This window comes from Aphelocoma coerulescens, chromosome 5, assembly GCF_041296385.1.
Source record: "Aphelocoma coerulescens isolate FSJ_1873_10779 chromosome 5, UR_Acoe_1.0, whole genome shotgun sequence".
Lineage (NCBI taxonomy): Eukaryota > Metazoa > Chordata > Aves > Passeriformes > Corvidae > Aphelocoma > Aphelocoma coerulescens.
The window spans coordinates 55,848,773-55,875,604 of NC_091019.1; the positions used below are offsets into that span (position 1 = coordinate 55,848,773).

Here is a 26,832-nt window from a genome sequence, read left to right on the forward strand (position 1 = left end):
AGTGGTTTTCAGCTCCTTGCAGTGCATTTCTGAAACATCAGCCAAAAGTTTTGTGACTGCTTTTATCCTTCTCTGTAGAGCAAAGGCAATATATGAATGTAGTTCCATTCAGAAATAGAAAATATTTTCAAAAAGAAATGAAATAAAATGGCTTCTTAGTCAGTTGTGAAGGGCCAGTACTGCTTTGTCCCAGACCATACTAGCACTTTTAGATTGCTAGCAGGTGAATGTAAATTATTTTCATGTGACTGCAATCTAAGAGGGGACTGAATAGCTGGTGTAAAACAAGCAGAAGTCATGAAGTCAACATGTAAGGGAGGCTAAGTACCAGAGGTCTGTCTTAATCTGAGTATGCAGTTTAAAGAGTAGGACATACTAAAATGTCAAATCTTAAGCTGCACTTTGAACATGCTTTGCATTAACTGTAATATTTTATTTGCTTGCAAACATTCCAATTTATAAAGAGGCTGCATGCTATATAAAAATCATCTCAATTCAGAAGGAAACAGGTAGAAGAATATATTTTCCTAGTTTAAAGACTAAAAACCCTCTTTCAAATAAACAGAAAGTATAGGTTACCTTAGTCATTTAAAACTGCCTGAAACAAAGTGTTCATCTTAAATATGATTGCAAAAATCCAGTATTATGAACAAAGTCAAGACAGTGTAGCATAGTAGTATTCAAAGAAACACTCTGAAAGTCTCAAGATTCAGAATTTAATATATTTTATATGAGCCTCACATGGAATCATAAGCTCGCTAGGCTTGCTAAGTATTTGCATTTAAAGAGAAGAGAAATGAATTACAGTTAAAATAATTCTCTGTTCAAGCCATTTCATGCTTGCTCTCAGGTTCTGTTAAATCTGACTGAAACTGAGGCTTTAGTAAAGCTGTTGATTTTCTAGAAAATACATATTTATCTGAAAAGGACCAATCTTCAGCTAATATGTGATTTGACATATGATGAAGCTAATGAAGCTACACAGATTTTTGAAGAGTTGAGAAACTAGTTTAAAATATGTGATATAACAATGCCATGGAGAAACAATTCTAACTTTTCTTACATACTGTTTGGCAAGGCACAGACTAGAGTAGTCTTCATGGCTTCATCCCTGCCTGCCTTTATTTCCCTTTAAATTTTTGTTGTTTTATAATACACCTCTAATAATATCTCTCTTTAATTTTCATCTGCTTTTTCATTTTCTACGTATCTTCTTCTGTAGACTCCTTGTCTTGTCTCTGTCTAGAGGCCTTTCTGTTTCCAAGCCCTTTTTTGGTGCATGTGCTGGAGCTTATGACGCTGTCTTCTCATTCTGCTTACCTTATCTCCTTATCTCCTTATCTCCTTCTCTAACTGACAGTGTCTGAAAAGCTCGTCACAGACAAATATGGTTTGTAGAGTAGCAGAACTGGAGCATCGTTCTCCCCCCAGGAAGTGGCCCCCAGCTCTCGTTCCGATGTGTGTCTGGGTGAGGTGCTCACCGTGCGTGGCAGCTGTACCTGAACTCCCCTTTCTGCTCTGCACAAAGTGCAGCCTTGCAGAGGTTCATGCTGGCCTGAGCAGGAGCCTTCAGAAAACCACAAGTACAGTCCTGAAGCTTTGAAGTCGCCACAGAGGCCAGAAGTGGTTTGAAGCTAAGGCCAGATCAGTGTTACAATCGCTTAACGTCATGAGCTTTGATGTTCCCTTGTGGCCTTCATTTTGGACTCAATGTTCATTGAGGTCTTTCCCAACCTTAGCAATTCCATGATTCTGTGATTCTTGAAGCCAAACAGTTGCAACCATGTATTTTACACCCATATTGCAACTTGCCAGCTGTTGTTGTCACCTGGCCTGTTGTAAAGGTGACGTGTGTCAGCTTCAGTCACCATGCAAGAAGTTCACAAAGCTAAAAACATACAAGAAGTCCATTTTTATGGCTTAGCTGAAAAGAAGTAGCTCCCCCGTCCAGAGTCCTGATCAACTGAGGGTATAAAATTAGGACTTTACATCAAGTGATGTCAGCTCAGCATGATCTCATCAACCAAAGACACATGCTGAACAAACAGGCAGGGAGGAGGGTGCAACTCAAAAGTGAATCACATCTCCTGAGGGGCTGGTGTGTTCATGTGGCTGAGAAGTGAATGTAGAAACAGGGCCTTGGGGAAGGTGAGACATTTCACGTGTGAACCCAAGCCAAAACTGAAGCAGGGACAGGATTCCTGGGATATAAGCTAACCACAATTTTTGAAAAAGAAAGAACCAATAATCATTGTTGTAACTTATTAGAAGTTCATCAGATTTGGGCCTGCCTATAGAAGTAAAGAATCTGGCCTCATCTGTAGCAATTTTTATATCCTCCTTGTTTTAGCAGTCGTGTCTGCTCCCTGTAAGATGAGCCTGAGCATTGGCAGCATGGCAGGGCCCAAGCTGGTAACAACCTGCTGAACCATTTCATGCTCTGGAGAAACAAGCAATTCTCTTGTCCTGGTTCAATAAGCAGGTACGTATTGGTGGTGAGACTTGTGTGGGAACTCTTCCCATGATCCTGGCAATGCTTACACCTCAGGTGTTGCCCTGAAGCCCATTCAGTCCCTTCAGCACCACCACGGTCACTGCTGACAGCTCACAGCTCCACAGCCTAAAGGAAGGGCTTCTTGTTTTGGAGCTTTTGTATAGATTCTAAAATTCCCTGCCTGTCCCAGGGAGCCTACACCTGAAACTGAGGTGAAAGGGTGAAGGGGAGTACTGGGTAGAAGTGAAGCAAATCTCTTTTTTTAACATTATAGGAATGGGAACATTGAAAGGTATCAATATAATGCTATGCATGACTGGTCTGTGAAACTCCTTGCCATATGAGATCATTGAAATACAGAATATAACAGGCTTCAAAACAACACAGACATTTATATCAGTAACAGGACTACATTGTTTCAGGAAGATAAAATACTTAAAGGGGGTTGAAAAGAAAAACAGTGGCATATAAAATGTCGTTGTTTCAGCTTTTAAGTCAAATTCTAGGTGAAGAGTTACAGGAAGAACTGTTTGTCATAAACAAATCCATCATTTATTTCTGCAAGATTTCCAGTGAGCTTCTCCAATTCACCTATTGTAGACTGCAAACTGAAGATTAAAAGATGAACTCTTGGTCTGCTCAGCCTGGCAGATGTGCTCTCTTACTGACAGACGAAGCTATAGCGTAAAGATCCCTTAGAAGCACCTGTAAAAAAACCCTGTACTTCAAACAGGGAGACCTTCTTTATTTTAATTACTGCTCTTCAGCACTTCATTATCATCATGTGCCTTGCAGAGTCTCCACACCATCTGTGCAAGACACCTTTGTGCACTTATTCTTAACAACAGCAGGAGATCCCCTCCTCTTTTTTCCATTTTCTATAAACACGAGCCAAAGGAGGTAAAAATCAAACTCTGGCTATTTTGAGTTCCATTTCCTACTTTTAAACTCTCTGATTTGAGTTTGAAGACAAGGTATTACACGTGTGGGCATCATGATGATTACTGAAGGTCAACATGCAAATTCTGTCTTTATTCCATTAAGGGGATCTAACCTTCAGAACAAAGCAGATCCTTGGAGTTCCTTGGGTCAGTGTTCTGGGGAAGCAGGTTTTGAGCAGTTTACCTGACTTCCATTACACAGTTTTTGGCCTAGGTTTTTATGATTTCTGTATTTTGTTGAACAGCTGCACTGCACCCTCTGGTGCTCTTTGGGCTTTGACAGTGGTGTCCTTTGAAACAGAGCTTTCTGTGAGTAGGTGAGAAAGACTCACTTTGAAAGCCTGGTAGAAGCTCACAATCTTTCTAAACATTTCCTCAAAGACACTGGCTGTGCCTTCCTTGGTTAATCTACTTGAAAAGGGTTGGAAGACTTAAAAACTGGTCCATGTTAAAACTGTTGGTTTAGTATTCCAGGCATGAGTCTACTTGATGCTCGAGAGACTCTTTGAGTGTGAGCAACATTGGTACAGGCTCTCCCAATGCTCAGTGGAAGAATGGGGGTGATGTCACAGTTTTTCAAAGAAAAAAGACTATGCAAGCTGTCAAATACAAGAGGAAGTTCAGTGCCTTTGCTGTGACCAGTTTCCACTTCATTCTGGTTGGTGTGGGTGTTTTCCCACGCAGCATGTTGGTGATACAGTTCCCATTTCTAGGGGACTAACTCTTGGGAGCCTGTGTACCCAATCAATGTAGGGCTGCATCTTCCTTTGGCTCACTGGTCAGGAATCTCAGTGAAATGTGTCCAAAAAAGCAGTGTAGGCCTGATTGCTTCTCAGTGCATTTTCATGGAGCCTTAATAATGATACTGATTTGAGTACAACTGTTGGACCATCATATTTTTGCCTAAAGCTAGACCAGGTACTCAAAGACTATCTTCTACACCACTCTCTAATGCTGGCTCAGTAAGTAAATACATCCTAGAAATAAGAGTATATCTGTAATTATCTAGTGGTGTAGTGGCTTCTTTGCTTCTTGCTATGGTTTCCATAATTTTTTGTATATTAATATAGTAAAGTTACAAGACATCTGTTAACTATATCAATGAGACAGTGTTATCCTTCAAAAATACTAACGTGTGTAAAACAATTTGTTCCTTATTAGGTGCTCATCTAATGTTTCTCTGCCAATTTAAACTGGCAACCCACTGAAAATTTAAAACTCAGAGCTAGGAGTCATTAATCTTTGAAATTAGTTTTAAAAGTCTGCCTGTATAATTAAGAATTGTCAGTCATCTAACAAAAATATTGTTGAACTAATTAAATACACTGAAGCTTTTTAATTGCAATCATAGTGTTAACAGAAAACTTTCCAAAGTGCTGGTCAGACTGCAAAAAACATGTATTGGAAGGTTTTCTGGTATGTGGGAACCACCTCTAACATAAATTCTGTGTACAAAGTGGTACAGTGGGGCAGTGGACACTCCTGCCTCTCCACCCTCATCTACACTTTAAGATTGGAGGTTTCTGTCTGGATCCCAGCTGTGTTGTGTAGCTGGGTGTCCCTGTGCCCTGCTCAGGGATAAACAGGGCATTCTACTTAGCAGATTAAATTTCAAAAGAAACAGCCTTCTGCTGCAGTCACCTCTTCCCTGGAAAACCCACACGTACAGCAAGAGAGAAGGTGGGAGAGAAATGGTTGTCTGGTTTTGTCACTGCCTGACTGATTCTAAAGAAAAAGTCTAAGCACAAGAAGCTGCTGGTGATCAGGCACATAGGAGGAGGAAGGCAAAACTGGTGCAATGAGTCAAACATTTATGTGCTATAGGGTAGGGTTAGTGCCAAGAGCTGTTTTTCTAACAATTGTGCATGATCATCCTCCAAAAGATGGAAACAGCTGCTGGCACTGGCTGCTGGCTCCTGACAGCTGTCTGCAGCATCTGCACAGCTGCATCCTGTGGAGGTGCTGTAGAAAACACAAGCAGGTAATAGATTTTGCAGAACTGGCTTGCGAGTCCGCAAGGCTGCGTTGAACTGTTGTAAATCTCACGCCAGGTGCGGGTCTTCTGTCATCGAAACAAACGCTGCCTTACCATGCAGCCATGTAGGAGCTGCCATAGGAACTGCCTCTACCCATTTAGGTAACCTTTACACAAGGGTTGGGTGGTTTTTTCCCACTGAAAACAGAACTATTTTTAATCCTTACCCCTCTGTTTCAAATCACAGGTAGTGATTAATTACTCAATTGTGAAAGGACTGAAGTACAATCAAGCAACCCCTACCTTTCATCAATGGCGCGACGCACGGCAGGTCTATGGCTTGAATTTTGCAAGCAAAGAAGAGGCTACCACGTTCTCCAATGCAATGCTGTTTGCTCTGAATATCATGAACTCACAAGATGGAGGTAAATTAATCTCTGTTAATATCTGTGACATTTTAAAGTGCTTGTTACCAATCACCTAGTGCAGTTGTATTGGATATTATGCCATTATAAAACACATTATAATAAAAAACCTTAGCTTCCAGTAGACAGCCTTTAGATCAGCATTTGCTGTGGTATGAATTGTACATGTTTCCAGATTTTATTTCCCTTTCTGCTCATTTTTCATGGTGCCTTAACTCACCACAGGAAATCAATAGTTATTTGGGAGTGCCTCAGCAGGCAGGTAGCCCCACTGATTTATGTGGATCTGTATATGTGTTGTTTTACATATGAGGTGGCAGAATAAAACTTTAAATAAACAGAAGCTGGAGTCAAGTTAGTAAAATCTTACAGGATAGGACTTGGAGCTGGTATTTCCAGTGTGCTGGGCCAGCTCCAGCCATTGGCTCTTGTGGGTCGGCTTTCCAAAAGAGGAGTGTGTGGCACCTTGGTCATTGGATACTATATTGACTGTAGAAGTAGTTTGTGGTGAAGTTTGCTCTTCTGTGAATTTGTCATTGCATTAGCTTGGCACAGGCCCAAAATAAAGTCCTGGTTTCTCAGTGAAAATCTGTTTCTGGTTTGTGGTAGCCGGATGAAGCACTGCCCTCAGTCACACGCTTATGACCTCTCTGCAGCTCCTGGGCTGGGAACAGAGCAGTGCTTGTGTGGTGTCTCTTTTCCTGCACAAACACACGCCACAGCCCTATTTTCCTTTTGCAAACATGGTGAGTCAAGGTTTGCATCACTTGCTGCCATCCAGGTTTCACTGCAGTGTTCACTGGTGATGGACAGCAGCTCTTCAGAGAGAGATTGTCTCCTGACAATCTTCAATACACAAATATGTCTCACTAAAAGGTGTACTTGTAATATAAAAGTTCAGATTTTTTATTTTGCTATTTTCATTCTATTAAGCTGGAAAATGCAAAAGTCATCAAAAATCAAGAAATATTTTAAATTCTTAGCTATATTTAGAAGTACTGAGGATTTAATTCTGCCTTCTTCAACTTGAACATTTTCAGCTGTAGTTGTGCCACAGCAGGAGACTTCATGAGGAAATCTGGCCAAGATTCACCAGTCCTAAACTCATGAAAGTCTGAAGAGTACAGAGCTCTTTGGCTGCTCAGATGGGCCCAGCCTTTTTAGACCTCCAGATTTGGATACTTTGACTGTGGTCTGGGTGTAGCGATTGGTTTAATGTCTCTGATGAGTCTTCCTTTCTTCCAAAAGCCCTTAAATTTGTTTGGGGTTTGTTTTTTTTTTCCCATCTGTCTCTTCCAGTCAAAGGGAGTGAGGTTTTTGCAGGATTTTGAGTTTGCTTCAGGGAGGTGCCTTGTGGAAACATGAGTCTCAGGATGAGGATTTATTGCTCATAGGCTAATACAAGAAACTGCCTTAAAGTGGACACTTTATTTATGTTAACTACTCCTAGCAATGAACAACAGGTATTTTTAAGAATGTATTTTTGAGCACTTGGAAAGCCTATTGAATTTCTGAGAAATTTATGCATATACAGCAAGCAATAATTTGCATTTTGCCTTTTTTGGGGTATTTTTTTTATTCATTTACTTAGCACACCAAAAGTGTGCTTTAGATGTTTTACAGGTTTAAAATCCAGTCCATGCTGAAGAGTTTGTATTTAGAGTTTGTAGTTGTCACATTCAAAGACATGAATTGGGTCACAGATAAAAACTTCATTTTCTGGAGGAAAAAAGAATGGTCTGGTAAACATTCAGTCTTCAGCAACCCTTCTTCTCTCATACATAAGGTGTTAGAAGTTTCAAAGATTTCCAGTTGTCCCATTCTTTACATCTAAACTTGTCAAAAACTGAAACCTGGATTAAAGACAATTTCAGCATTTGTTTAAAAAAAAATTGATTTTATGAAACAAATTCCCCAAATACTCATTTTTATCAGTTTTTTTAATTATGACATTTATTTCCAGAGGTATTTCTCTTTAATATTATATTAGATACACATTGATAATAGATTAGAATGAAGCCTTTTATATCATCATAAGTTTTCCCATTACTGCCATGATCTCGGCATGCAAGTTTACAGCAAAAGTACATAATGGATATAAGGTATAAAATGTTTTTTCAGATCTGCTCTTCCAGGCCTCTATAGCCCTTAAGCTTTTGTGGGCATGAATTAATGTGAATAGGAATTCACACAAACACATATATCCATATATCTTTTCAGGCACAGCCATTGCCTGCATACTCCATCCATTCTGCTGCCTGCATGCTGCATTAGGGTCTGCTTTTTCATATGGAAAAATCATTAGGAAAAAAAGGTAATTATTATATCTATGCATCCATGTATTAACGTTGCCGATGTGCTTATGCAGATGGATGGCAGCTTTAAGGGGTGCATTTGTATGCCCAGAACTGCTCATGCACTCATAAAATGCTCAACCAAAACCACAGGGTTAAACAGAGGCTCCCTCTGCCACATTCACAGGGCAGCAAACCCTATCAGCTGCTCTACAGCTTGGAATATGCTGTGTGCACTACTTGGCACGTGCTATTTCTAATGTTTCGTTTTTTCCTACATTCCCCACTGAGACATTATGATGTTTGAGTTCTGCTGATCCTCCCATAGTTGAATAGATTCTGGATTCCATGGATGCTTCTCCCTTCGTTCTACCACCCACTTCCATAAACTAAAATTAATCATGGTAGACTACAGCAGAAAATGTGAGACTGCATCGTATCTTCAGCAGACGTGGAGTCAGGGTACTGTTACATTTGGGAAAATAACTAGTCTTGGCACACAGTAATGGTGTGGGATTTTGAATGGTGCATTAAGCTGAATTAGTTCAAAAAAATTATAGTGGTCTGTGTTTTGGGGAGTTGGAAATAATTTTTAGGTAGTGCTGACTTTCAAATGGCTGGGTCCCCTCAAATGAGCAGAGTTATGAATCAGTGATGGGAATTACTGTACTGTCCCTCTTCTTCATGAGAGAAGCTAAAATGCACTGATCTCTCTGTACTGACTGCATGGGGCATGAGTGAAAACTAAACCAAGGGCTCTGTTAAATGCCAAAGGTTAAATGGGCTGAATCCGATCCTATTGCCAGCCTGTGTTTACCTGGGTTACATGTCAAGATCAGTGCTGGGGCAAGTGTCTTGCCAGGAGTGTGACATCCCAAAGTTTGCAGAAGTTGGGAGAAAAGCCATAGTCTAAACTCTCTGGGCTGGTTGTGTTTCTCCAGTGGATGCGCTCATACTCTTACCCATGGGGAGGGCTGGCCACCTCACACGTGTCCATGTTCTCAGTGCTGTGGTGGGAGCTGCTCTCAGTGCACATCCCCAGGGTGGGCTAAAGCCAGCCTTGAAAGAGGTGAACACAGACCTGGCTCATTCCTGTGCTTGGTAAGGATGCTAATGATTATGTTAGGAGTAATCCGAAATAAGATAAAATGGGACTAAAACCACAATAATATTACAAATAGGTACCATCCTTCCTTTAGGGGTTGACAGTTGCCTCACTGAATCACAACTGTTTACCTGTCAGCTTGTTTATGTGTCTAATTACTTTGATTTCCTTATACATCCCTTTAATCTGTTCTCCTTTACAAACAAAAAGAGAAATGCTGGTCCTGAGCCAGCCTGCAAAATGAGAGCAAATGATAACACTGATTTGCTCATTACCAATCTCCTGCTTACAGTGCTTTAATGGTGTCATTTAAAGACCATTAGTATGACAAACAGCTTCCAGTTTAATTGTTCTTCTTTCATGGGTGTCCACTTTGTGAGGTCAGACCTTTTACTGGCATAAGTTACCTGGTACAAGGTAGTGTGTCACTAGCTTACTTTGTTGTCTGCAGCCAGGTTTCGCTGGGAGCACAGTGTCACCCCTTCCTGCCCCAGGAGACTGTGGAAAAATTTTCACAGATTTTACCCACAGGTTGTTTGAGGTTTCATGTTTTTCAGGGCTTACATCTTCTTAGATTTATCAGATGTAACGACTGGTGGCAGGGCAGCATGGTTATTGGAGCAGGACATAATGTGAGAACATTAGTAAGCTAAAATGGGCAAGTTCTTTCCTGCTGTAATTTTGTAGGAAAGCCAGTAGTGCCTGTAATGAAGGTAACTTTCTGCAGGGTTTAATGGAGCCTGTACACTCAGTGCTTCTCCCAGTGAGTGGTTAACACTTCCCTGAGAGAAGGAATGAGTCTATTTCCTCTCCTTTCTTGTTCCCCAAATTTCTGGGGACGGGCAAAGGAATTCTTCATCTTTTTCTTTCCTTATTTGCTCGCTTCAGACATTGAGTCCCTGCTGGTTGCTGGCAGCACCTGCATGTTCCCATGTTGCATAAGGGGACAGTGGTTCAGCTTTGTGGCTTGGCGTGACCAGCTCTGAGGGCATCTTGGGCTTCCATGGCTTAAAGACTTGGTACCTCTTGGAGAAGAATTAAGACTCTGATCTGTGCTGCTGGTAAATGCTGCCTGGGACATAGTGACTATAACGTATTGTGAACTTTTGCTTTCCTTTTGATGTCTATGCCCTGGGGACTTGGATAGTTATTGTTGACTTACAATGTATGAAAACTCTATTTCTAAATGTAAAGACCAGCTGCTGAAAAGCCTTATGCAGAGGGCTCATTGCAAAGTTAATCATAGTTAGAGGTCAACTGCCTTTTCTGACTAAGAGGGGAGAAGTTGGAGGAAAGCTTGAAATAGAAGGAGAGAGGTTTGAAGAAAACTAATAGTGATTTATTTCTTTATTTATTCCTTGTAAGAAAGCCATTTTCTTGTTCTAAGTGTCTTACAAACTATGCGATACAGACATAGGTCATGGAGGGTGCAGAGTTCAGCCCCTGTGCCTTCACAGACCCAGCCTTACTTCTGCAGAGAGGATGTTTTGGTAGTCAGAAGGATTGCTCCTCGCTCCTCTTCCTCTGGTTAAAAGATCTTCTGCCTTTTCCACCACCGTGGATTATTTGTCATGTATTTCTCCAGCCCCTTTTCCCATAATCTGGATTTTACTAAGTTCTTGGGAATTTGAGATCTTTTTCCATTCCTTCAGTCATTCTGCTCTTGTCCTTTTTCAGAAATGACATTTCTATGTTTCTGGGAGGAAGTTTCTTGAAAAACAGTTTGGAGAAATAAAAGAATAAAGCATTGATTCATCAAACAGCAGATAAACTGGCAGAATGTACCATACATTGTCTCTCCTAATTAGATGCCCTAAGTGTTTGCAAGGTTTCTGTCAGTGAAGGATGTGTGTGAAGATTGTGGTGCACCGCATTTCAGACAAAAGTGTACACAGGGTTTTATATATTTTTTCTAATGTTATATTCAGTTCATTTTTTCATTAACATTTTGCCAACTAGTCCTGCATCTCTGTTTTTCAGTGTAACTTTCTAAAGTGTAACTTCTGGGAAACTCAGTCATCTGAATTCATCTTCAAAAAGCAGTGCTTGTTTTATTTGATAATATTGCCCCAAGACTTCCCAGCACCACCGAGGACACAGTGTGGGAAGACAAAAGACTGCATCTTCATTACAGCACTACATAATACATAAAATAACTCATCAGTAGTGGAAGGGACCCACCACAAAATACAATGCCCACTTGCAGCCGGCTGGTTCCAAAACCATGCTGGGGTAAAGAGATCTGTGCTCCATGCAAAGTGCTTTGCATGCTGCACTGTGGACTCATTTCCCACACTATCAAGTGTGTTGGTGGGCATTATAAAGCACTAAGATGGTGTATTCTGTGCACATTTTACTTTTAAGAATGATAATAACATTTAAAGATGTGTAACTTCAGATTGCATAGGCATTGCGAACTGTAAGCATGCATTTTGCTGCAGGTCTTTGAACCAAGTCATTCTAGATGTTGTTCCTATTTATAATTTAGGCATAGAGAACTTGTAAACAACAAACTTTTGGATTCACTAGTGTAAATATGATCCATGTGGTCAGACACCTAGTGCTAGCCAAAATAGCAGCCTGCAGGCAATGGTTAATTGGGTGCATGTGAAAAATACAAAAAACTTCTGCTTCTTTAAAAAACAAAAGTTTTCCCAGGGGAATAAATATTTTCTGACCAACATCTTTCAAAAACACCAGAGAAAGGTTTAGAGAAATAAATTTCACAACATTTCCAGCCTCATGCCTCCACCAGTTTCAGTATTGACTTTAGTCACTCAGAAATGTTCTGCAGATAGGGGGGTTTCTGATCTAAATTGCTGTGCTTTGTAAGTCAATGAAGAGGGAGGGAAAATTCAAATAAGATGATGAGCTTTTTCCTTTCAACTGGTGCATTGCTTTATCACTGAAACTGTTCCAGAAAAGTCCACGTGACATCCAGAATCTTTTAGTATATTGCTTACTATAGAAATAAATTCCTTCCTTTGCCAGCTGGACAGGGATGAGCTGTTACCCAGCAAACTAGGTGGGAATTTATTTTCCCGGAGCAGCCAGTGAAAGGCACACCCCAGCCAGTGCCCACTGCATGTCTGACAGGTCTCTGCCCAACCCTGTGAGGGCAGGGGTCCCTTGTGACCCCAGCTGAAAACATCAGCTCAGGCACAGGACCTCTCATTGTGTCTAATTCCCAAAGCTTCTTCTGCCTGTGCTGAGTGGGATGACAGTCCTGGTACAAGCCCTCTGCCCATCTTTCCGGAACAACCAAACTTCTCCTGGAATAATAGGCACTTTCCTTGCAAGCTTCCCCTGCCTGCCAAACTGCTCAAGTGTGCTCTTCTCAGGTTAGCATGGGCTTCCCAATAGGATATATGACATTTCACAGAATCAAATAATATTGTGATTTGGATGGGACTCACAAGGATTGTTGAGTCCAACTCTGAAGTGAATGGCCCATACAGGGATCAAACCCACAACCCTGGTATTATTAGCACAAGGCTCTAACCAACTTATAGGAATCTGAGTACACTTCATATTAAGAGAAACATGTTTAAAACCAGAACTGGAAGAAGTTGCCCCAGCCAGGAGAAGCAGTGAGTAAAACTTGTTAATCTTCTGTATTTGCTTGGCTCCAGCTGACTGGAGGACAGGAGGTAAATTGATTCATTTGTGAAGAGATAAACTGGGATTACAGACTCCTTTCAGTGCTAGAACTGTAAATATCATTGCTATTATTCATCTGTCAGAAGTATCAAACCATTATTTAATTATTCTGCTCTATAGAAGTAGGCATTTTTTCAATTCAGTTTTTCAGTCCCCCAGATGGTAGCAGAAAGTTTTCCAGGGCACTGAAGTGCTCTGGCAGTGTTATGCAAATAAAAACCCATGACACGTTGCTTGTGTGCATCTCAGCCACTTTCCTGCAGGACTCCATTGTATCCCCGCTCAGAGCTGCGGCAGCGCCGGAGCCGCTGTCAAACGTCTGGAATAACAAAAGGTGCCTCTGTTCTTTGCAGAGCATTATAAACCCAAAGGCTCTTGAGTCTCTTGCTGATGTTTTTTGCTATGCTGAGCTCTTCTGCGCTAAATGAAAACCACTCCAGGAAGGAAACTGTGTGTGGGGAAAAAAATTGTTGAGAGATTTAAGAGAGACTTTCACACGCTGACTTGTGCTAGCAAGATTCGCTTGCACTGTTGCCCTCAAACCCCTGTGTTTCTGAGTGTGGTGCAAACTGGAGAAGTTTCCAGAGCTCAGTGATAGAAGATTCAATGCGGCTTTTTCACTAGAGTATAGTAAGTGGCAGAAGAATATATTAGCTTAGGAAAAAAAATTAATTATCAAAATCTAACAAGTCCAGTAATTTATGTGCAAGCAGTATAGGCCAGATTTTGGCCAGTGTTCATTTGGAGACCATTTATGGGGTGTTTCCTTGTTGAATGTGCCTCTTCATCTGTCAAGGGCTCCTTTTCTGGGGTTACTCTGGACTGTGAATGCATCACGTCCTTTGCCAGGCAATGGCTGTGAGTGGAACTCAGCCTCGAGCCACAGAAGTGTAAAAGTGCCTTGCACCAGGAGATGCTGTGACTCAGAAGCAGCTCCATGTCACTCTCCCTCTTCCCCTTCCTCTCCTCTATCCACGGATGTGGTAGAGAAGGAGTACCTGCCCTGTGCTGCCAGCACCCTCAGGCTCAGCTCCTCAGTGGGCAGTGGTGGGCTCTGCCCTGCCCCTGCCCCTCTGCTCTCCACAGGCAGCCAGCAAAGGACTGGGTTTGCACCTGGCTGCCTTCTCACCTCCTGCAGAAACCCACGGTCTGTGCTTAGAGTTCACAGCTCTAAACAATCTGAAGCATGTGAAGAACAAATGGCTTTTTGTGATGAGAACAGTATTTTTCTCTTTACCTTTTCCAATGCCATACGTTGGCGTGTTGAGTCTCAGTGCATTTTGTGTTGCTCACCAGGAACAGTCTATGGGACATTTATTTATTGATTATCTGATTTCTTTTAGTGAAAGAGAAATTGCTTCTTGGAAGAGATTTGTATTTTTCACAAGCCTTCTTTAAGTTTTGTGCTCATTTTCTTTCATTCTTAAAAGTGCTTTGATACTTGGTGTCCTGGGGTGTTCTCTAAAATAACATGATTTTATGTCAGAACACGAATTGCTTTTTTTAAGGCAGTTTGTATTCCTTTTCAGACCCTGCATGAGTTAGAGGTGCTGTAATTCCATGCACAACAGTGCTGTATTTACCTCTGTACATGCACTGGCACTCACCCCTCTCTTTGGATTGATTCACACTGATTTCTAGAGCCAAATACTGGTATAATTCATAATATATAATGTTATAGAATACATTAAAAAGAACATTCTGTGAAATTTTTCTAGAAGAAAAGAGGAGAAAGAATATTGAAAACAAATGTACTACTTTAAGTAAGGGATGCCCTCATTCTTAAACAAAAAAAAAATTTAAAAGGAATGACCAGGCAGTGTGCTGTGGTGGTAGTTACATAGATCCAGATTTGCAGAGTGATAACTGTTAACAGGATCTCCAAACCTGAATCAGCCAAACTAGACTGATTTTTACAATGGTGCTGTGCTTCTCCAAAGGGTATTTATTTCTGGAAAAGTGAACTTCAGAAATTTACGAGGGATTGTACAGAAAGTGACATCTCCAGCTTTTTACAGCACTAATAAGTATCCCAATATACCTAACACAGGAATAAGTGCTGTATTCATTTTGAATCATCTTGCAGAAATGGTTCATTCTGATAATGATGATGTGGTCTAATATTAGTGCTCTAGCACCCTCTCCAATTACTTAATTTATAATATTCACAGGTACTGTATGCCAATTGTCGGGTACTATCTAATTTTTTTATCAGCAATTAACTTTAAAGGAGACACACCAATGGATAGGGATTAAGATAGGTTTGGGTAATTATCATAGAACCATAGAAGGGTTTGCATTGGAAGGGACCTTGAATACCACCCAGTTCCATGGGCAGGGACAATTTCCACTAGATCAGGTTGCTCAAAGCCCTATCCAGCCTGGTCTTGGTTGCTTTTTTTTTATTTAGTAGACTTTCTGTATTCTCAGCTAAGAGCCAGACACTGTAATATTTTGTCTCTGCACAATAACTCATATACTCCCCTAGCTGTGATCCCACTCCTAACAATTAATAATTGTGTGACCATGATCTTCCTGTTAATGGGAGGAAAACTTTAAGCATCTGTGGCACCGGGTTTTGTACCTGAGCTGGGATGTCTGTGTGGTAATGGAACAGTAACAGATGCTCTTGGTACAGTCAGTTACATACCAGGTGTCCCTAAAGGCAAAATTCATCCCATTTTCCCTCTCTTTTTCATTACTGACTGTAAAGGATTGCTGCTAAGAGCCCTTCTTTGGTTCCTGACAATTTTGCTATGATCATCTTCCAAACTTTCTAATTAATGAATTAATAATTTCTAATTATGATGTAATTAATTAGTAACTACAATGATAATTAAACCTCTAGTTTAGCAATAATAAATTAGGGACATGGAAACTAATGTGCATAAAGTGATACTTTTAGTGATGCTCCACGGATTTCCTTGGGACAGTTAATGAGAATTCCCAGGAATACATATGTGTTGTGCATGTCCATGTATGTGTTCACATGAGCAGTGCACTTCAGATTATCACTTCTCCGACTGCCTGAGCTCTGCAAACAGATGGGCTTTCGCATGCAAATTTTTTATTTTACACCAGGAGTGGATTTAGGAAGACATTCACACATTTATAAATTGAAGTCAGGAATAAGTTGCTGGGCTAAGAGGATTTTTCACCAATAAAACTGGTAGTATTTTGAATTTTGTTTTTAAACCATGCTGTCATTATGTGCCATGGTTCACTGTGCAAACAGCACTCACTAAAAACGTGTTCCTGGTCAAAGCACAGTGTTTAGGGCCAGGGGACTGCACAGGGACAACGAGTGGTGCAGCTGAGGAGGCAGGGCACAGCTCTGGAACCCTCTCCAGCAGCAGGCTCAGCTGAGGGGAAAGTCTCCTTAATTCCAGCCCCCGAGTGAATCGCCATATGCTGCTGCCAGCAAAGCATGTAGAGCAGCTTCTCCTGCTGGCTGGTAGTCCCTGGGGAGCTCACACAAAGTCTATTAGTGGCCTTCTTAGGTGACTCTCTGCAGCCATCCAGCATCTTATTTTACACCAAGTCAGGGCCTCGAAAGCTCTAGGTTGTTTTGCCTTCTGGAAGCAGAATCTCAGACTCTTGTGGCAATGACTTGTAATTTCTCCAGTTAATTCTAATGAAGCAATACAGCTGAAAATGGGATGCATTTAACTGAACTTCATCCATTTAAATGCTAGGCATCTAGTTTACAGTAATTGTGCAGTTTCCTTTCCTCTCCACGGAGCGAGGAGGGCTCACCTGGAGGTGAGTGCTGTAGTCCTGCGCTGCTGGCTGGTGGCCCAGCAAGCTGCACAGGCCCTGCCACACAGCAGGGAGCAAACTGCAAGTGTGATAGAACGGAGCGGCATGGGGCCGTACTGCAGTTCAGGAAAGAGGTAATCTCCTAACAGGTGATTTTAGGTCTCCAAGCGTCCAGCCTTTGCCCTTGTACGTGCTCAGCTGCACAGCCGAGGAGGACACAGCGTGATTCAGGTCCTGGCGGTGCGTTTGAGATTCTGCTCCACCTCTACTGACAGAAAAGCTAAACCCTGCCAAGCAATCACCGTCAATCAGATTTGCATGGATTGCTCTATCTGTTGGTCTTGATTGGTATTCTGGAGATCTCTGCAGAAAACATGAATTTTAATTCCGCTTCCTCCGGTGCTGGTTTCCAGGGACTCCCTCTGGTGGTTAGAGCAGCGCCTGGGAAGCTGTGTGAGCATCAGCTGTGCCATACAGCACGCTAGGAGAGATGAACTGACGAGTTATCTTGGGGTTTTTCACATCTTTACAAATAAACTTGGGGTCAAAATCATTGAGGTTATCACCTCTTTTGACTGCTTAAACTTGCTAAATGCACATTTCTCGTTCTTGTGAAGCAATGGTGCACTTCCTGAAGCGTGGCAGAGTGAGGAGGAGGAACTACAGGTACCTCTGTGCTGGTCTGGTGCTTTGCAGACAGGAGCAGGAGGACATTCAGAAGGTTGGATGTTGTCAGAAATCCATTTGAATATGGATTGTCCTGAAATTTAATGGATATCCCTTCTAAGGCATTTTAGATTATGGAGTATTTGCTTTTTCTTTTTTTGGCTCACCATTGGCATCCACAATAGAAATGACCCTGCACATTTGAATCTGGGTCCCCAGGTTCCCCTGCACCATTTACAAATACATGCATTGCAGTTTCACTTCTCAAGATGCTTTGCCAGCAGATCTTACAGGATCCTTGATAAATGCAAAAGAAAACACTCTGAATCAGCAAAACAGCAGGGCTAACTGAACTTGGACACAAAGAAAGAGCTTTTCAGTGTCCTCTGGAGCCTGCCAAAGCACTAAGTGCTGGTGATGACTAACAAAGGTAGCATATCTAATGCAAGGGCTGGCAAGAGTTACCATGCACAGTGCAGCAGGAGAGGCACCCTCGATCAGGGAGGGAGGGGTGGAGGGATGTAGGGAGCCAAAGGCTCTGGAGATGCATGGCCCGGGTGTGTGGACAAGTTTCTGGATCTGCAGTGGAGACAGAAGGCACCAAGAGAAAGCTTGATTCTGTCAGAGTCAGCAGGAAAACTCCTGGCTCAGATAAATGAGTTATTTACCCCTAGTTTGTGGAAGGAAGAGGGATTTGAAAAGTGTAACAAAGGTGAGGATCCAAAGGGAAGCATGCCTTATGCTTCCTGCTGATTATTTCATTTCTCATCTCTCTGACCTTTCTGATTATTCTAAATATAATATTTCAACTTTAAAGCTTGAAAATAGATATTTGGCTGTTCAGATGAGCTGGCATTTGGTTCCTTTTTTTGCTTTGTGCTGTAATATTCCTATGAGCACAGAGTAACTGCATTTTTTTGTTTGTTACTGCAATGATTTTGTTACAGATGAGATTGCCCCTGGGTGGCTTTACATTCTCTCATCAGCCTGAGAGTACACCTCTTTTTGCTTATCAGAGTTTACTGGTGTGTCCAGAAATTGCCCAACGAGGGTCATGCTGTATATACTTCTTGTCTTACATCACATTATATTGCAGTCAGATCTTTCAACACCGCTGTATTTTTAAATACCATTTTCCCTGACGCTGCAAATGGTGCAGAACATTGTAGAGGCAGAGAGCCACCAAAGTGAGCTGTTGAGTTGGGGGCAGGAGCAAAGTGGAACACACAGGGAAACTATTTTTTGCAGCGGTACAGTGAGAAACCGTGGCAAAAACCTCAGTGTGCAGAGCTGTGCTCTTGGTCATGCTGTGGAGGTCAGCGTGTTGGGTGCATCAGGGAGGCCTGAGGGTGCAGGAGCTGCACCAAAGTCGGCTTTGCAGGCAGGTTTTCTCACACACTTCACTGCCATGGCTTACGTTCACTGTAGGGTCTCTTGAGCTTCCAAAGTTAAATTACAGATATGACACAGAGCTGTGTTTTTCTTCTGGAGCATTCTTAAGGTGCCTCAAGCCTGGGGAACTCACTGAGAGGTCCACACCAAGGGTTTCCAAGGTGTTTTTAATGGAAACCAAATTTTTTTCCCAGAAATGTGTTACATTTGGTTGTACTTTTTATTTTACTAAAATCAAACTGGAACTTTCCACCTTCCTGAAGAGATGAAGGATGTATCTTTCATTCTGAAATTAAATTTTGCTTCACTTTTTGTTTTCAAATGCACATAATGTAAATGACAATATTTGGTAATCTTGAAGGCAATGACAAAACCCCAGATTTCTGATTCAAAATAAAGAGAAATTCAAGCTAAACATTCTTTTGTGTTTCCATTTTGAAGCTCAAATTCATGGCAAATTATAAAACTGTAAAAATACCCCTTTTATTTTTAAAGATGAAAGGAAATACAATATTTTTAAAGAAAAGGAATAGCCTTTAATGAGACTCAAACCTCCATACATTTCTGTGCAAATTCAAAAATTGTCTTTAAGCTAAATTTTTTAATTAAACCCCAAAATTCTACCAAAAGTTCATTTTTCATATCTGCACTAGAAACAGTAATGCAGCAATGAGTCCTGGTCAGCAGCATCTTGAATTATTGGATTGCACATTATTTTTATTACATTTCTTTTTAGTGTCAAAATTCATTTACAGCTAATGTGAGAACATTAGCTATTTAAACAAAACTGCAAAACATATTGTCAGCTTTCACACCCCATCAATTAAACTGGTATTTTCTCATACTACGTGAGAAATAGATAGAGTAGGATATTTGGGGTTTTTATCATATCACATGATTCTGAAAGTGTCTGTTGTGCTAATCAGCTGATTTTTGGATTTCGTTTTAATTGTTCTGCAGCACTGGGAAAGTGATGATGTACATATGTGCTTTAAAATTAGGTGGTTTTATTTCTTCCAGTTTAACCTTGCTTGGAGATATTGAAATGCTTTTCACTGGGCTTTCCTCACCACGTTTCAGTCTTCTCACTGAGCTCAGTGCCTACAGAAGTTACTGTTCAATCTTAGTTTCTTTCATTTTTTCAGCTGAAGCATGTTTTACCCCTCATGTGAGTTCCTGTTAACATGAGAGCACTTAAGGATGAACTCTAGTAATCTCTAGGGTTCCTTCCTCCATGGCCCAAGTTGTTCAGGGTTTGACCTCTGTCATGGGTTTATCAACAGGGGTGGTTTGCTGGAGCCGATTTAAATCAATCTTTTTTTTCTCCCTGTCAGTAGTGGAATGGTCTTCCAGTGCTTTTACTTAAGTATTCTGATCATGGTATCAATGACTTATTTTTAAAAAGAGCAAAAGTTGACCGGCTGATAGGGTGAAGCATAGTGTCTGTGCTGGCCTTTTCATGCACAGCATTAAAAAAAACCCAAAACCAACCAACCAACCAACCAACCAAAACAAAACAGAAAAACAACAACAACAACAAACCAAACTCAAACAAAAAAGCCCCACAAAAAACAACACCAAAAAACCCAACCAAACAGAGCTGTTTGGGGATGGTGTATTTTCACAGCACATAAAGTTCTCCTGAAAGGAGATGCTTTGGAAACCAATCAGGTGGTGCCTTTTTATAGGGCTCCATGTACAAGGCACATAGGACATGGGATAAGAATTAAATCCCCAAAATCATAGGACTGTGGCCGAACAACATAATAGCCAGGAATCCTTGGCATGAAACTGTCTCTAGAAGAGGGCTAACACCTGCACCTTGTGGGCTTCAAATGCCTTGCAGAGGCAAAGAAGCCCTTTGTCATGACACTGACTTTCATGAAAGTCTTTCATTAACTGACTTTCAGAAGTTATCGGCAGGGCTTTGTCTTGCCAGAATAGATCTTTATTTTGGGGTGGTAAAGATGAGGGCACATTTACAATGATGACTGTGTAGAGAGAGTATTATGCAGGGATTTAAGATCATTTGTATGTCAGATTAAGGTTTTATGCCATGCCCTATGTGAATTAAACACAGATAGCAGTTATGAGAGTTATAAGATTTTCTGGTGGATTTCTATGCTGAATTGCAGTGAAATTTTATATTATCAGATGGAAGCGCACACTCCAATACATTAATATCCTTCTGTATTTGGAATGGATATAAAAATAGATATCACATTGTACATGCAAGTTATTCACTGTATTTGCACAGATTTTTATTTCAAAGAAATTAAAGGTCATTCTGGCTCCACAGGGAATAAAGTTTACAATTGGTAAGACAAAGCAGAGCTGCCTATCCTTTAATGTTACTGGTCCCCTCAGGGAATGGTGCTTCATCTCCTGTGTCTCAGGCAGCAGACAGTGTGGATCCAGCTTCCTGTGCCACATCCCATCACTGCAGTCACGATCAGAGCCATCTCTCAAAAAAAAAAAAAAAAAAGTAGGTAACGAAAGGGAAGATGACACAGAGAGAAATAAAACCCAAGAAAGATGCGTGATACAAGTGAAAACCATTGCTCACCAGCCGTGAAATGCCCAGCCAGTCCTTGAGCAGCAGCCCCTGGCCAACATTCCCCCTAGTTTTGTTGGTGAGTGTGACACCACGTGGTGTGGAGCATCCCTTGGGTCAGCTGGGGTCAGCTGTCCCAGCTGTGTCCCCTCCCAGCTCCTTGTGCACCCCCAGCCTGCTCACTGGTGGGATGGGGTGAGAGGCTTTGTGTAAGCACTGCTCAGCAACAACTAAAACATCCCTGTATTATCAACATAATTTCCAGCAAAAATCTGAAATATATCTCCATCCTAGCTACTATGAAGAACATTATTGCAGCTGGAACCAGCACACCAGCCTTCTGCAAAGTGATCACCCACACCAGGAGTGCAAAAAACGTTGGTGTATTTTTTACTGAAAGTCTGCACAACACCAACACAATATATGAACATACACTAATTTTATTCATAGGATCACAGCTTGGGTATGAAGGGATTTTCGGAAGTATCCCCCAGAAGTGATCAGCCCCTCGCAGTCCAACTTCCCCAGTTTATGTACTGACCACAACACTCTATGCTGTGGAATAACCTTTCAGCCAGTTTGGATCAGCTGTCCTGGACATGCTCCCTTCCAGCTTCTTGTGCATCTCCTCACTGTCAGAGCACAGGAAACTGAAAAGTCCTTGACTTAGGGTAAGCACTGCTCAGCAACAGCCAAAACATCTGTGTTATCCACATTATTCTCATACTGAATCCAAAACACAGCACTGCACCAGATACTAAGAAGAAAGTTATCCCAACTGAAGCCATGACAGGGTGTTTTCCAACCTGAATGGTTCTGTGATTCTATGACCTTTCCCTAGCTCAGTTTGCTCAAAGCACCATTGAACCTGACCGCGAACACTTCCCATGATGGAGCATCCACAGCTCCTCCAGACAACCCATTCCAGTATTAACTGAGAGCACTGAGCTGCTAAGTGCCAGGTACAAGTGCTGCTTTGCAGGATTCAGACCTCTCCTGCTCTGTGCCCAGTTCAGCCTCCTCTTCTGCAGGAGGATTTTCTGAGGAAGCGTTCTGAGGGAAACACTATTTCATGCAATACTTCAGTAAGGAAAGAAAATTTCTGTGAAGGAAGTGGATTTTCAGCTGTTGTACTTCACATTGAGAAGAATTATTAAAATGTGAAAATAATGTTGAGCCAGAGGGTAATGGGATGTGCTGATGGTATGAAATGGGCTTCGTGGTATTTCAGTGAGAGGTTAGCTCTTGACAGTAAAACGTGCTGCTTAGAAAAGGAGATAAAATGCTCCCATATCCCAAATGTGAGTTACTGTAGGATTTATGAACATGGTCAGGGCTGTTTTGGTTCTGACTGATGATAGTAAGAGACTGCTGTGACCCTGCTACTTCACAACATCTCTATTTAAAGTGTCAGTGTATCACTTTTTCATAATATTGCAAGTCTGTTCCCCCAAATTTCCTTGAGGTGTTATTCATGGCTACTTTCACAATTTTTCAGCTCAGCTAAGATGATTGATTAAAAATAGAACAACTTCTTAAAGGTATTCCATGGCTCAATTCTCCCACTGAATTGCTCTTGCCTGGTCTGCTATCCTTGCTATATAGCACCTGGGAGGAGGTGTGCTGCTACCACGACTTTTTGCGAGAGGGATCTCCTAAGGGAGCCTTCACCAGATATTGAGGAAAAGTAACATTGAGCTGGTAAGCCTGAACATACAGAGAAGAAAAAACCTTATCATAATTATTCTCTTCCAGTATAGCACAGCACAAATCTGGAATTATATATATATATAAAAAATTCTATCGATTTGTTCATGCCAAGATTGCAAAAATTATTTATTTTTAAAATTTCTTTTAAGGGACAACCTTCAAAAGCAAACAAGTTTTGACAAAAGCTGTTCAGCAGTTGCCTTTGTATTTATGTATTAGAATATGGTGAACAAAGCAAACCAGTTATTAAATACAAAGTTGTCTCTAATAATGTGCTTTAATAATATGTTGTGTTGCTACGCAAGGTGTGAATATTTGGTGCCCCTGGTGTCACTAGGTTTAAAAATTCCAATTTTTTAGTACTACATCTTAAAATTTCCTTTCTGTCTGTGATGTGAACATGTATTACTTTGGCCTGAATGGTAAAAAGTAAATACCTGCCCAGCTGGTCTGGGTGACAAGGGAGTGACACCAGCAGCCCATCCTGCTGTTCAGAGACATCTTCACACTTGGACCTCAGAACTGCTTTGCTAAAGTAAGTGAAGAGTTCATAAACCTGTCACATCTCACCAGCTAAGTAAGTATTGCTGCAAAGGACATCTGACCTGAGTGAAAGGTTCAAAAGAGCCTCTATATTCTGGTTTTGGTGTGGCCACTCCTGGGGAGCCCCACGCTCTTTGCTGTGCCCCTGTGACCACTCCCTGTCGGGGATGGGCACTTTCCTAACTTTCAAGAGGTACTACCCCTTGCACAGTGGCATTTAACATTGAAACTGAGAAGTTTTATGTGTCACATTGGTATTTCAAGCTCTGCTTAGCAAATCTTTGATAGCAGACAGGCGTGATTCACACCATGGTGCCAGCCAGATGGGTGACATGGACTGTGGGTAAAGCCATCTCCTGCCTCAGGCTTTGATCTGCCTGATCCCAGGATTTGTGGTCTAGCAGAGCTTGGGTACATTGTTCCTGTTAGCACTTGTTTGAGCAGAGACACAAACCAGCCTCAGGAGATGTGAAGTTTTGTGACAGATTTGAGGTGAGATCCCACTCTTTCCCCAGAGTGTTCTTCATCCCACAGGATGTCCCTGGTCACACTGGAATTCACTGGGTCTGTGTTTAGGTGCCAGCTTTTTCCCAGCATCTCATCTGGACACTGTGTCTGATTGCTTAAGTCAATGTCTCTGTTCATGTTCCACTTAGGAAGCTTTTTATAAAATAGTCCAGCTGGCTCAGCTGTATCTTCTGGAAGGGGTGATTTGGGCTGCCATCAGCCAAAGTACTCACTGGAAGTAAAACAATCATGTGAATAATGGTGCTTACAAAGTGCTACCGAGTCCTGCCTTGGACAGCTGGTCTGTTTTTCTGAAAAGTTTTTCAGTTCCACTTTTTCAAAATAAAAATAACTGCATGTAGCTCTCCCCTGTTTATATCTTTAAACTATTGTTTTTAAAATATAGTAATGATTAATATTAATTAGACAGCTACATGGTTGCTAAAGCAGATGTCAGTACTTTCACTGGCTGGATTGAAAGTGGGGAATCACAGAGTGACAGAACCATAGAATGGGTATGGTTGGAAGGGACCACAGTGGGATAAAATATTTGTATATCCAGAAGAACTTAGCTAATATTAATTTTGAGTAGTTGCACTGTAGTCACAAATAAAATTGCAGTTTTTTTCATGTGTGAACCTCAGTTGCTGTATACTGTAAATCCTGCAGGTCTCCTTCTCTTACATGGCCTTTGTACAATGCACTGACTTTGTGCAGTGACCTCTGATTTACACCTTTGGTGGGAGCCAAATTTCTTGAGACTAACAGGTTTATAAAAGGCGATCTATTCCTGTTGAAGAGTGAGGGTAGCACATGAGATGATCATAGTGTGCGTGTTTTTCTTCCAAACGACCTGTGTTAAAGCTTCTTGCATGAGAGGCTTTCTCCACTTACTAACTCAGCTGACCTGTCTGGTCACCTCCACCTTTCTCTTGCAGTTGAACTATGTGAAGAGATTCATAGAGCCATTAGAAAATTAATTTCAGCAAAAAAGAAGGCAGATATGCAACTACACCTCTGTTTTATTTTCCAGTTGTAAAGTGTGGTATTTATGCTTATTTCTCTTTTTTTTTTTTCCCTGAGAAGATCCAGACAAAAAGGATGGCATATTTCAGCAAAGAGGATTGGTGGTGGTGTTGTTGTGCCATCTTAGAACAGTGCATATTGCAAGTTTAATGGGGCAAGTAGGATTTAATAATTGGTTTATCAGAATATTCTTATATTTTTGTGGCAAGCAGGCAGCAGACTTGCTGTGGCCTCCAGCACCGTTTTGTCTCCTGGTTGCTTTCTTGAGAACTGAGGATGTTTTTAGTCTATGGTACTATTTAAAGCAAGCTCAGTCATGTATGTGTAGAGTAGTGGTTAAGTGTGTGTCAGGTTTTATGGGATGGAGTGATGAGCTGCTCAGGGGACTAGCAGGAGGATGGGGCACTTTCCTTGCTTTTTCTGTCCTTTGTTTCCTTGTTCACATTCAAGCTGGACAGAAGTCCAGCCCAGGAATGAGCAAGTGATGGCTGTGCAGCTATTTGGGAAGGCCCAAGCAGCTCAACACTTTGTGCTGCCTCAGGGAGTGAAAAGTGTTCCGTGTCCTTCAAAACCTGTCTGCCATTTTTAGAGCCTGTGAGTACTGGCTCTCTGTCTGCCCCTGGCTGGTCCAGAGTGTACATCCAAAAATCTGTCTCTGTTGGTCTCAGAAGAGAAACCAAAATGCCTGCCCTGTGGATTGTCCTGATTTCTCGTTGTTGTAATTGATTTTTTTTTTTAATTTGTTATGGAAAACATAAGCAAAATACATCAGCTAGTCAGGAACCAGAAATGTATGCAGCTGGTCCAAATCAAGCCTTTTCAATGAGAAAAGGATAGGCTTTGGTCTGCAGTCTTTCAGTTCAATCATCCTAAAAGCACTTGATGTTTCAGAGAAAAATACAACATTTAAATAGATTTATTATTCTGCCAAGATTTATTTGAATTAAAATTCACACTGGAGAAGGGTTTAGGGGGGAAGGAAGTACAATTTCATTTGCTAAGTGATACTGGAAGATTCCTTGTGAACTGTAAAGAGGCTGAGGGAAAAAAAATCCTGTTTTCATTTCATCCTTTTTTAGGACACTAAGAGATGGCAGGTGGGGAAAGTCTGACAGAACACCTTGTGCATTGGCACAGAAGCAGCATAAAGTCTTTCACATACACGTATTCTGAAAATTAATTATTTTCAGCTGTTACAGTGGGAACACAATACAATGATTCCTCCAGGTCTGCTGTTACAATGCATCATTTCTGTCTATTCCCTTCAGCCCAGGTTCAGCCTGCAGCTGATGGTGCTTGGCCATGACCAGTCCAGCTGTCAAAAGCGATGGCTCAGAGGTTTATGTTTAAGCATATGCTTGCCTGCTTGTCCAGGTAGGATCCCAAGTGGCATTGCAGTATTGCAGTGAAGAAGAGCAGTGTTGGCATCAGGAGGCTGGAGAGGACTCAGTGAGCTGCCAGTTTCTGTCCCAAGTTTCCTAAACGCCCAGGGCAGGAAGGAGACAAGCCTTGTCTCCAGCTGGTCAGTACAGCACACTCCTGCCATGAGCTGTGCCATTCAGGGCATGGCTGCATTAGCACAGGTAAGAAGCAGTTTATACAAGTGTTTTTAGTGAGATTTCAGCTCCAGTGGTTGTGGGTGTTGCTGAGGAGAGTGTGATCTCTGACAGAGAGAGACCTTTATCACCAAGGGAACTTCTGATTCTGCCTTTCCTTGTTGTTCGATATTTCTTGTCATTCCCATCTCCAGTCAAACGCACCTTTGTTTATTCTTCAGGATG

At 41.5% G+C, this 26,832-nt stretch overlaps 1 protein-coding gene across 3 annotated transcripts in view; it reads left to right on the forward strand.

Annotated features, from left to right (window-relative positions):
* Nucleotides 1–26,832, forward strand: part of EVL (Enah/Vasp-like) — a 147,935-nt gene that overhangs the window by 79,962 nt on the left and 41,141 nt on the right. For all 3 annotated transcript variants that reach the window (XM_069018251.1, XM_069018248.1, XM_069018252.1), the window contains exon 3: nt 5,658–5,835. In XM_069018251.1, coding sequence (XP_068874352.1) covers nt 5,658–5,835 — 178 coding nt within the window. The remainder of the gene's footprint in view (nt 1–5,657; nt 5,836–26,832) is intronic.